At 39.6% G+C, this 12,526-nt stretch overlaps 1 protein-coding gene across 2 annotated transcripts in view; it reads right to left on the reverse strand.

The window, feature by feature from the left end:
• Positions 1 to 1,775: 1,775 nt before the first annotated feature.
• The window catches only part of src (v-src avian sarcoma (Schmidt-Ruppin A-2) viral oncogene homolog), a 40,475-nt gene continuing 29,724 nt past the window's right edge, over positions 1,776 to 12,526 (reverse strand). The window contains exons 5-12 of one of the 2 annotated variants that reach the window (XM_083919772.1): positions 11,727 to 11,830; positions 8,782 to 8,931; positions 8,500 to 8,655; positions 6,889 to 7,068; positions 6,472 to 6,548; positions 6,210 to 6,363; positions 5,300 to 5,431; positions 1,776 to 5,104 (exon numbers count right to left, since the gene is read on the reverse strand). In XM_083919772.1, coding sequence (XP_083775898.1) covers positions 4,896 to 5,104; positions 5,300 to 5,431; positions 6,210 to 6,363; positions 6,472 to 6,548; positions 6,889 to 7,068; positions 8,500 to 8,655; positions 8,782 to 8,931; positions 11,727 to 11,830 — 1,162 coding nt within the window. In that variant the 3' untranslated portion in view covers positions 1,776 to 4,895. Of the gene's footprint in view, positions 5,105 to 5,299; positions 5,432 to 6,209; positions 6,549 to 6,888; positions 7,069 to 8,499; positions 8,656 to 8,781; positions 8,932 to 11,726; positions 11,831 to 12,526 lie in introns of both variants that reach the window. The other variant, XM_083919771.1, reaches the window with a different exon arrangement.

The raw sequence follows: 12,526 nt of genomic DNA on the forward strand, positions 1-12,526 counted from the left end.
ATAATAGTAATGCCAATAAATTGCTTTTTCTTTTTCTACGAAGAGTGGAAAGTGATTTAGTAAATTTTCTCAAGTGCTTTGTAACACCCTTGTGTTTTGTGTCTTCATTGTTTGGGGTCCACAAAGACGACCCCACTGCTGTTTGTGTAAAAGATCAAATAAAAAATAAATACATATACATACTAATCTTTATAATATTAATGGCAATACTTTTCTTTTTCTTTTAATACAAATAGTGGAAGGTAATTCAGTACATTTTCTCAGGTACTTTATAACGTCCTTGTGTGTTGTGAAATGGACTAAAGAATGAAATGAAACAGAGACATACTATTATACAGTTCAATAACAGATCTAGAAAGACAACAATTGACCAATATAAAAAGGAGGAGACATGACTATATGTTGCATTTAAGTCAGTTTATTGTTGTACAGTAGGATGTTGCATGTTGTATCGTATTGTTGTATGACCTGCATTATCTTATGCAGTATACACATCTTCTTTTGCTTCTGTAACTATATGACATTGTAAAGTGGGCGCCGGAGAATAAGCACTGTGCTTCTGCATGCTCCTTCTCAAATGCATACTTTTTTTTGTTTTTGTTTTTGTTTGATGGAATCCATCAGAAATGATTCGTCTGTTTGTGTTTTATCTTTGTGGTTTTTCTGTTTGAGATGAATCAAATCAAAATTTTGTTGAGATGCTGTAAGTGTAAAAGATAATAATAATAATAATAATAATAAACAGCAGCAAGTTTAATAATAATAAGCAAGTTTAACAAAATTGGGAAAAGTCATGAGGTAAAAAGGTGATAAAACAGTGGAACAGTTTGTTTTTGAGCTACTTTTTACTATACTACTTTTCAGAGGTAAATAAACAAATATACATTTAACTGCACTACATTTATTGATCAGCTATGCCTATTGATTACTATTCAGATTGAGATTTTACGTACAAAAGATGTAATCAGATTTTTTTTTTAAATACCCTACAGATTAAACTAGCCAAAAGTATACAAAGTAGTTCAAATTAGCTCCACCTCAACCAGTTATAACACATGTTAAAGTATCAGTAATAATAAATAATATAACACTGAAAGGGACCTGCAAAATTAATACTTTTAATGTACTGAAAATACTACTACTTTTGTAAAATATTTTTATATTTCTTCCACCACAATATACTGGATATATACTGCCTCATGATTTGCAAACACAATAATAATAATAATAATAATAATAATACCATGTTACAAGTGTTTTGTGTAGAATTAAAAGAGTAATTTAAGATACAGATGTTCTTGAGCTGTGGACACATTCAAATACCCTCCATGGGGTAGAGTGTCTCAATATACAGCTGATAAATAAATATAAATGCCATTATTGCTGTTATTGGTCATGAACCTAGGCGGCATGGTGCTGTGGTGTTAGCACTGTCGCCTCACAGAGAGAGGGTTCCTGGTTTGAATCCCGGCTGGGGTCCTTCTGTGTGGCTTCCACAGTCCTAAGACATGCAGATGTTAGGCTCTAAATTGCCCGTAGGTGTGAATGTGAGTGTGAATGGTTGTCTGTCTCTGTTTGCCTCTATGTGCCCTGCGGTAGACTTGCTACCAGTCCAGGGTGTACCCTGCCTCACGCTCAATGTCAGCTGGGATTGGCTCCAGCCCCCCTGCAACCCCAATAGGGACAAGCGGCTATGGTTGGCCTTTATGGCCTTTGACTCACTTCAAATACAAATACACCAAATGCATTCAGTTGATAAACACGATAGGATACAGTTGGCAATATACAAATTTTATTCAAATTTGAACAATATTCAGAAGGATTTAACAAAGAGCTATTTATCTGAAAATCCCAATTGATACAGTAGAAAAGAGTATATATATATAGGAATATCACAGATTTAAAAAAATATCTGCATAGCCAGAAGGAAGACCCACAGACCCCAACAGTGAAATGCCCTTGGCTTGTAAGTGTAGGAGGAACTGTTTTAGTCTTAGACTTAACTAATCAAATCACCCTTTGCTTTGTGAAACACACTTGAGCCTGTGTGTGGGGTCTCTTCTTTGAGACTTTAGCCTGTTGTTTTCCTGTACTTCTGTATAACCCTGTCCAGAAACTGTCTCCCCTGCACAGTGAATAAAACTCATCCAAACCAGCCACAGAAATGGACCTGAAGGGACTTTCCTTCAACATTACAAAGCAGTTATCAAACAGTATGGTCTTTTTCTTGCACAGACCGGTCAGGAAAAGAAGGGGACGATGCCAGACAACGTGACTGCATCCATTGTGGCATAACCCATGTCCACAGGACACAGTAGACGCTACGCTCTCCTCCATTCATGGCGGTCACGTCATCTTCTGTATGCAGTTTTTTAATCAGAATGAGCAGTGCTTTGAGACGCCGATCAAACCGTCGAGCAGAGGTTGGCAGCGCACAGTGTACCCAGAAAAATGTCTAACAAGAATGACATTTGATTACCTGCTCATTTACCAGCCTCTGAAGCAGCACCAAAATGATTGGAAGAGAATTAGATGTAAACATTTGTGGTTTTGATTGTATTGTATTATTATTATTATTATTATTATTAGATGTGAAGGAGTAATGCTGGTAGATGATCAGTATATGTCAGGGGGTACGGCACAGTTCTCCTCACCCATTCAAGTTATATTAAAAATGTACAACCAAGATACGTTTCACAAATACGTGCACACAAACAAAACATACTTAATGTAATGCAAAAGTGTTTCTATAATATATATTTATATCGTTATTGTCAGATGTTATTCAACCCATAAAAGTACCATAAAGTTTTAACAATGATGCGTAAAATAAACAAATTGGTTATTTTGTTTTAAAGGAATAAATTATAAAGATGATATATACAAAAAAATATTAGCATTAAGGATATTTACAATTGAGTTTCAAGATGCCAATTTATTTACTATACTATATATGTGCTGCTTATATGGGAAAGCTTCCTGCTCTGCCCCCTACAGGCTGGAGGAAGGCATAGCCACAGTCAGCACAGTGTCTCTGCTGCTCCATTATCACAGAAACATCATCTCCAGTGTAAGATCGTGCATAAAGATGCACTAATTAGGGAAATACTGACGCTGAATAAAGATCAAAATCTCCAGTGAACTTACGGTATAAAATCATCCCAGTGTCCAATTGTTTATGTGTAACAACTATTAACGGAGAAATCCCGGACAGTGTCTAACAGCTGATATCATTGAGCTAACACTGATTAGCTCAGGGCAGCACAATGAAGGCATTAAAACGTCTTTTTTAACCAGTAATACTACTGAAAATAACACCAAACCTCTGCAGCAGCATGAGAAGAGTCCCTACACAGAAAAAAAAGCACCAATGGGCTCCTTCCTTTTGGATTGACTTTGGTAATCCACTTGAATGGACTTTACTATGAGAGAAGCTGGTACAGGGGCCAGTAGGTAAGTCTTTAAAACACTCTTTTAATAAACTCTGGGTTCACTAACTACATTGTCGGTGTTTCGGTTAATGTGTAGGGACCTGAGCTAATCAATGTTAGCCGCATTCAGCTGTTGGCGACTCTACCGGATTTCTCCGTTAATAGTTGTTACATGAAAAATCTCAATGGTTTATTTGATGAGCGTATTTGCCAAAAAAGACCCTGGGATGATTTTACCCCGGAATTTCAATTTAATGCAGGTCAAAACTGAAAGGAGACAAAAAGATTCACCTGATTTTAATCTAAATGCTTAAAAACAAATCAGCAGCTTGAAACCACGCTGGTGAGCCGGCGCACAGGTGCAGGGTCTCAAAACAGTGGATTATCCTTCTAAGTAGGAAGAACTGCTTACACAACTGCTCTGTAAGAAAAGTTGAGTACTAAAATACACTTTTACGCAGTAGAAGAGAGTACAAAAGTGATTTTCATTGGCACAAATATCCTCACAGCACAATTCTAGTCTTCTCCATCCTGAGATGACCGTTAGTGATCAGTAGCCATTTTGTTTGTAACAGAAAAGTCACAATTAGAAAATAGAGAGATAGACTCTGCCTCTATTCTTCTTTGAGTCGAGCTGTATGCTGGTCACAGCGATAAAACCAATCGGTCCAATTGGCGAGTGAGACTACACACTCTTGTGAGAATAAAGGATGTTAAAGTCTCGTACGAACTCTCACAGTAGTTGGGGAAACTGGCCGAAATGTTGCACAGGACAAGGTAAGAAGCATTGTTGTGAAATAATATCGTTCACCTGAATATATTCCAGTTGATCCAGGTCTAATAACAAAAAATAAAACCCACAATATCCTGGGGAAATGATCGCACTGAGCGTCCCACATCGTCGCTTCTCAAGGGGCAAAATGGAAGACGGTTTCTGAGCATGATTAAAAATGGCCTCCCACAGAAAATGTAGTAACAATCCTGAAGTGGTGCTTTCAGCAGAGCAACACTTATATCCAACATTCAATCTCTGCACTCCCATGTTTGACCCATCATTTAATGTCATAGTCTGACGTCACTTGCAGTGTTGAAGGTATCAAACCACAAAATCAGCCAACACAGGAAGAGTGCATGGAGAATGTATATTATTAGGACGCCTTACAAACACAAGGACGGTGGAAGAACCTGCTTGGGTGTGAAGAACAAACTAAATAACACAGTGGAGTATGAGGAACTCAAAATAACAACACAGTTTAGTCTTTTACTTTGAATGTTGCTGATTGGTTTGATGTCCCACCGATATCAGAGTTACTGATTGTACCCAGAATGCAGTTGGCTTTCTGCCCCATTATACTGTACACACATACCCTCACACACATACTTGTCCATGCACTCTGAAGTAGATGCACATGCTCAGTTTTGCACATGCAAACGACGCATGCACGTTTTCACGCTCAGCCCAGTTTACAGGTTCTCTCCTGGCTGGTACTGAGGCTCCGTGGACGTGAAGTAATCCTCCAGGAAGCCCTGCAGGTACTCGAAGGTGGGCCTCTCCTCGGGCTCTTTTCTCCAGCAGGTCAGCATCAGCTCATGCAGGGATTCAGGGCACTCTGCTGGGATCGGCATCCTGTATCCACGCTCCACCTGGTCTAACACCTCGCGGTTCACCATACCTGAGGGAGAAAAGGCACGATGTTAGTCCCACGTAATCATGAATCATATCTTTATGACCAAAAGACTCCCCGTCATAAATCCTTATGCCGTTGGACTAGTGGAGCCTGACGACAGTATGTGACTCGTGGTGATAAAGGCACTTGAGAGGCTGATCTTTCAGACTGAAGAATTTCCCTAAAGAAAATGATCCTTGCCTGGATAGGGCACTCGGCCTTTGGTGGCCAGCTCGGTCAACAGGACCCCGAATGACCAGACGTCAGATTTAATGGTGAAGCGGCCATACAGAGCAGCCTCAGGAGCCGTCCACTTGATGGGAAACTTGGCGCCTGCAAGAGGAGACAGGTTTATCAGCTTGAATGAGATCACTGAAGCACAGGCTGACACAAAAGCACATCACACCTGCTGCAATCAGAAAGTTTCCTTAAGTACCTTAGAACCACTTCAGCAGTTTTCAACTTGGGCAAACAAATGAGGTCTGTCATGATCACTGATACATTTAGTAAAAATGGTAACTCGTCCTGTAGTCGAGAGCTATCAGTTGCGCCGATAATTTAAACAACAGCGCATTACAGCTTCACTACTTCCCTTCTTCACTTTCACAATAAAAGCACTTTGCTCAGAAGCAACTGGTCCACAGTGAAACCAATGTGGTCGTGTGGTGTGCACTTTCATTGTGGGTCTATAGGCTATATTTTCTGAATTTGATTCATGACATTGTTTTTCTTTAACAAAGAGACACTGAGGACACATTTTTGATGCTAAAAATCTTGGTTTCCACGTTTTCTTTTCTAAAGTTACATCGCTCAGAATACACAATAAAAGTCATCTTATTGATGTTTCTTTGACTTTGATTTGCATATTTGGTATTGAGATAATCCAAAAGTAATGGAAAGTAATCATGTTATGTTACCTTAATATTATGATACTTGGATTAGATTACTGACTGATTAGGTCACTTGAACAGGTAATTGTGTCAGAATACATTTTTAAAGTAATCCTCCCAGCCCCGATTTTAAGAGATTTCAAGTTAAACAGACGGCTACGTAAAGAAACAGTGTACAAAAGAAAAGACAAAAAACACATGCTGCCCTCCCACGGTCTTACCTTGCCTGGCAGTATATTCATTATCCTCAATGAGGCGAGCCAGACCAAAATCAGCCACTTTGCAAACCAGGTTATCTCCCACCAGGATGTTAGCAGCTCTCAGGTCTCTGTGCACGTAGTTCATCCTCTCCACATAAGCCATCCCTGAAGCAATCTGAGAAAGAGACACAGCTCTGTGATGGTCTACACTGAGGGAAAACACAACCGATGCTATTGATTTTGAACTGATTGAAGTGTTGCAGCAGTAAATGACTGTGCTGACCTGTGAGGCCATGTCCACCAGCTGGGGGAGGCGGAGCATCTTACCCATGTCACCTTTCAGGAAATCCAGTAAGCTACCTGTTAGCAGGGACACATACTGCAGGTTAGTGAACACTGGTGGAGACATTCCAGCTATTATTTAGTGTAACGCATTCATTTTTGTACATACATAATGAAGTGTACTTAAAATGAAGTTTCATTTTTGAGAAAATAGAACTTTTGAAAAATATTTCATCATAGCATGACTTGGTTTTGATTGGCTCCCATTATAAACTAATTCTTACAGGTTTTCAGTAGATACATTTACTCAAAATTCCTTTTTTTTAAACTGGGATACAACTATGTGAAAATACATAATGAGGAAGATCATTTGTTTCCTGAGGTGTACTGTAAAAGTGAGTGATGAGTCCATGCTGACCTTGTCCCATGTACTCTGTGACGATGTAGATCGGCTCCTCGGACACCACGGCATAAAGCTGAACCAGCTTTTCATGTCTCAGTTTCTTCATGACCTGAGCTTCCTGGAGGAAGGCCTCAGGGGACATGGTGCCCGGCTTCAGAGTCTTAATTGCCACCCGTGTTGTACCGTTCCATGTTCCTGATCAAAGATATTTTATTGAAAGCGATGAGGGTCTCACATCAGTACTGATTCTTTCAATGCAATTCAATATCCTCTTCCAGCATAGAGTCATGTGAAAACACATTTAGACTATTGAGAAGTGAGAAGAGAGGTTGTTACAGTTTGCCTAAAGTAGGGCCACTGGATTATAGCAAAAATCATAATTATGATTATTTTTGGTCAATACTGATTTTGGAAACATAATGAATTCATTTATTAGTATTTGTTATATATATATGGCAATGTATACATGTAAATGTATACATGTAAATATTTATATATAAATAAATGTATGCCTTTTAATACATTATATATAAGAAAAAAGAAATAAATCATGTTCATGTCCACAACCAACTGAAAACTCCTATATATTAAGAAACAGCAAATCCAATATATTCCAGTCAGTAACGCAGTGAAGTCAGGCGAAAGCGCTCTGCTGTTTAGGAAGCCGGGTTTATAACAAAGGACCAAACGTGAGCATCATTGTGAAGCAGAATGCAGGACAAAAACTGTTTTTCTCTTGATAGTAATTGAAAATAAAATTTGACTATTCGCTCAGCCTGTAATAATGTGACAGCTAAATAATTGAAATAGCTGTATAATATAATATAATATATAATATAATGGGTATGTATAATGGGTTAGAAAAGTAAATAATTAAAATATCTATCTCATATCATCAAAAGCGGTAGATGTACAAACGACCTGACGTTTTTTGGAGAGGGCTGTTTTGGCAGTTTTCCAAGCCTTTATTATAAAGGACAGACAGGAAATGGGGTGAGAGAGAGAGGGGGAGACATGCAGCACAGGGGCCACAGGTCGGAGTCGAACCCACAGCCGCTACCTCGAGGACCTTCAGCCTCTTTACATGAGGCAGCTGCTCTAACCACTGTTCCACCGACCACCCCGACAGTCCCATTGTTTGATAAGATAATGTAAAAATACTCACGTTTATATCCTTAATATTTCAATAATATCCAGTTTATTATATTCTAATGATCAATTGGAGCATGATGAGTGGTGTTGATGATATTAAGCTGATAAGGCTGTGGAGGTACATCCAACAGAAAAGTTGGTGACCCATGGTCTATACAATGTCTGTAATGTCCGTCCAATCACAGGCCTTGTCCTCATCCTGCTTACAGTGGCATTCATCAATCAAATCATATATGACAAAAGAAAACTGCCAGCTTTACATCTGCTGAGGTAGAACTATCATTGATGCTTGTAAGGTGCAATGCACATTTTGGGCTTATGGAGGAATGTAACTTTGATATGTACATTAGGTCTTCACGCAGTTTATTCAAATATTTTACTGGACGTGAAACAATAATGTCTTCCGAGGAAAACCAGCAGAATCTTTTGGAGATACAGGATTTTATTCAGGAAATAAATCCGAGCTCGACTTACCCATCCAGACCTCTCCGAAGCAGCCCTGTCCGAGCTTGAGGTCGAGACGCAGGGACTCTCTGGGGATCTCCCAGGCGTCCTTGGATAAGCCCTGAGTCTGAGGCTTCAGTACGGGACAAATGTCTGACAGACTGTGACACAGCCCGTCAGCATGCTCTGGGGGGACACAAGATGGGAACAATAAGTCCAGCTGCCTTCCCTAATCACAGAATCGCCTCCCGAGAGTGCAAGAAACAGAAGGAGAGTGGGACTCAATGAACAAACATGACGATATGAACTCACTGCGATAGTGGTTGACAAGCTGCTGCAGGTTGCTGAACTGTGTGCGTGATGTGATGTAGAAGCCTCCGCTGTCCAGCTTCCTGATCTTGTAGTGCTTCACATTTAGCCCTTTGGTGTTGTCATAGTCCAGCACAGACAGACAGTAGGCACCTGCAGAGAGGAGCGGATGTGATCCTGCATGTCGTGTCTCTTCTCTTTGCTGCTGCCTTTCAGTGAATGAATGCTTCGGCTGCACTGTAACTTCCTTCCAAATGACCCGACTTGGAAAACCTGCCTTGATATTCTTTTGTTTTTATTATTTTCTTGTCGATTTAAATGTCATTTTATACAGTGAGTGTTTCTTTCTAATGCTTGTAATATTTTATGTGAAGCACTTTGAATTACATGGTTGTTGAAATGTGCTATAAAAATTAACTTATGTGTGGGGAAATATACTATATTTTATGATTAAACCTTTATATATAAGATTTTGATACATTTATTATAAAACCTTTATCTGCAAGAATACATTATTCTAATAATCTGGACAAATGTATTTTGTCTTTGATTAAACTGAAAAATGAATAAAGACACAAAGCCGATAATAGACGGAGACAATGAAGTGAACATTGTAAGCATATGAATTATTATTATTATTTATTTAGACCCATGTATTGACCAGGTCTGGCTTTTCTTTTACTTTACTTTACTTTTTTTTGGCTTTGGGGAAGTATGTTTTATTATTAAGTGGAGTAGGGGGAACTTTTTTAAAGACATACTCTATAGTCTGTATTTTCTATTACTGTTTGCAACCAGCTTCCATCTAGCTTTTTATTTGATAGTAATTATTTTTTATTATAAAATTATTTAATATTTTGATAGACTGGCGTCCTGTCCAGGGTGTACCCCGCCTCACGCCCGACAGTCAGCTGGGATCGGCTCCAGCACCCCCGCGACCCGGACCCCGGGATAAGCGGTTGAAGATGAATGAATGAATGAATGAATTTTGCGTTAACAAATTACAATTGGTTATATATATATTTTATTATGTTTGTTAATTTTTATTGATAATATATTTATTACAATTATTTTCGTTTTTTCTTTATTATTATTATTATTATTATTTTTATTATTATTATTATTATTTTTATTATTTTTATTATTACTTTCTGTTACTAAAAAATATAAATTGGATTTATACACGACACTAATGTTGTGTTGTATTAGTATTGCATGAAGAAATGAGTTTCAACAACAAAGGACATGTTTGGACAAAATAATTCAATAAATAACAAAATAGACAAAAATCTTTACCATAAAAAGCGAAATAAATGGGGTGATACAATTGTTTATAGAAAAAGGAAAATAATTAGGCTTTAGATTTGTAGCGGCGATGTGTTCGTCCTGCCACCAGAGGGCAGTGTCAGTCAGGTGATAAAGAAATCAAATCACAGAGCGACTCAAGACATGCCTCCTCCTCCTCTGAATGTTTGAACTGGGTGATATGGCCCGTGGTTGTACAGTCCTCAGCTCCACACTGACCTAATTCTGTCGGGCTCACCCACCCACCCAGTTCCTCACTCATCGACTCGCTTCCTCTCGTCCCTCCTCACCTTGTCCCTTATGCAGAGCTTACATAGACATATCCGATAATAGGAAACTACAGGAATCCTGTAATGCACACGCGTACACGCAGAGCGGGCTGAACCCCGTGGGAGGCTGTGTTGCTGCGGCAGAGCAGCTGCCTATCATCACTATCTCTGATCCCACAGGCATCACATCCAACCTTTTCCCATCTGCCTGACTCGTCTCTCCTCTGCACCCACATCTCCACACGACTGACTTGACGCAGAGGGGCGCACAGTGACAGCAGGATGTCGTCTTAATGCTAGACAGAACAAGCTCTTATTTATTTCTCCTTGCTGCATTTTGGTATAAAACATGTCCTGATCTGAATGTTTTATGACCAATCAATCAACAGTGTAAGTTGCAGCAAGTTTCACAGGTTTCCAGGACAAAATGTTCTCTGGGTAGGATTGTGTACCATAATAATTACGTCTACCTGAGAGTTCTCACCTTTGCAGACTTACATTCCCATTCTCTGTTAAACCCTTGGGCTGTTATTACAGGATGCCAATAGTTATACAAGTCCTTGGAGCCCCTTTGGGAGAGTTCTACTGTTTAATAGGGCTGGTTATCACTTTTTACAGGTGCAATACAATATCTGAGTTTCAGTGATATGATACTTTTGGAAATCAGAAGAATCCATTGTCCTTTGTGGACGGAATGGATATTTGTCTTAATTTGAGGATTATTAAAAGGGACTGTTCAGATCTTTTCAAGTGGGGTCGTATGAAGTACGTATCCATAGTTAATGGTGTATTACCTACAGTAGATGGCGGTCGGCCTGTCCCCAGATCGGAGAAGCAGAAGCAGCTTTACCTTCCTGTCAGAAAGCCCTCTAAGTTTATGCAGGGGGGGAACCAAAGTCGCTATCTGTGCTCTTGTCGAAGCCACAGGTGTGCCGCTGCCTCGATCGGTTATTTTGTGTGTTAGTTTTGTTAACGACCTGTGAAGCCCTATAAAACACCAATGTGACTCAAAAACACAAACAAACTATCAGATCGAGGCAGAGGTATAAAAATGTTCTAAATATAGCGTACACTTAAAACTGATATTATTTTTAGGCGAGCCTTTTTTAGCAGAACTACGCTGCTTTACTTCCGTAACTGTAGGGGCGTGCCAGCTGCAATCTACTGTAAAAATACACTGACTATGGATAAGCACTTCAAACAGCCCCAGTTCAAAAAATCGGAACTTCCCCTTTAACATGTTTTTCTAAAAGCACTTGATGCCAAGTCCACTTTTTGGCCGAGACTCGAGACGTGTGGAGGTTTAATACCCAGCCCTACGGGCTAGATTCAGAATTGTAGAATTATTGTTGAGTTGAGGCTCCACACACTTACCTTTGGTGGTCTCACTCTCTCGCACCAGGAAAGTCCCTCTCCTGTTCTCTAAACTTAGCAGCAGCCTCTCGGAGTCGCGGCGAGTGATTTTGCCAAAGTACCACCTGGTAAGGTCGAGATAAAAAAAGACACATGGGACACACAGGGAGCGGGTTGGTGAGGGGGATGAAGATGTACGTGGGTGGAAGAGATGGAATGAGGAAGCGAGGGTGAGTTGTTGCTCGTGGTTTCAGAAAGTGCAGTGAAACTCTGGTCTGTGCATTCCAGATGCAGTGCATACTAATGCCTACAGTGCAACAGCTGCTTACCTGGACTCTAGAGTCAGTCTGAGATGACTGGAGGGGCGGGAGGAAAAGTGAGAAATTGAGGTGTTATTAAAGTATAAAAGCAGTTTGTGTGGCTTTGTATAAGCAAGTAGGTTAGCATGTAAAGAGCAGCAGTGCATGTCCACAAAGAGTAGAAAAACCTTTATCACACCACAGTCATTTATAAGAAGACCTCCACATTTTTGGAAATAGATTTGCTTTCTTGCCGAGACTTAGATGTGAAGATGGATACTGCTCTCATGTCTGTACGGTAAATATTGTGCTACAGCTAGAATTTAGCTTAGCTTAGCATTAAGACTGGAAACAGATGGAAAAAGTTGGCTATATACAAAAAAAAAAAAAATCCAGATGGATATGAGCGGGACTATTTCTCGGCTGTGTGCAGCTACTTTCACGACTATTGTAAACTCAGACTGCAGGAAGCTGCTGTGCTCATACAAGAAATAATCCCACAAACCAAACTTTACTTTGCTT

Source organism: Echiichthys vipera (assembly GCF_963691815.1).
Source record: "Echiichthys vipera genome assembly, chromosome: 9".
Taxonomy (NCBI): Eukaryota; Metazoa; Chordata; class Actinopteri; order Perciformes; family Trachinidae; genus Echiichthys; species Echiichthys vipera.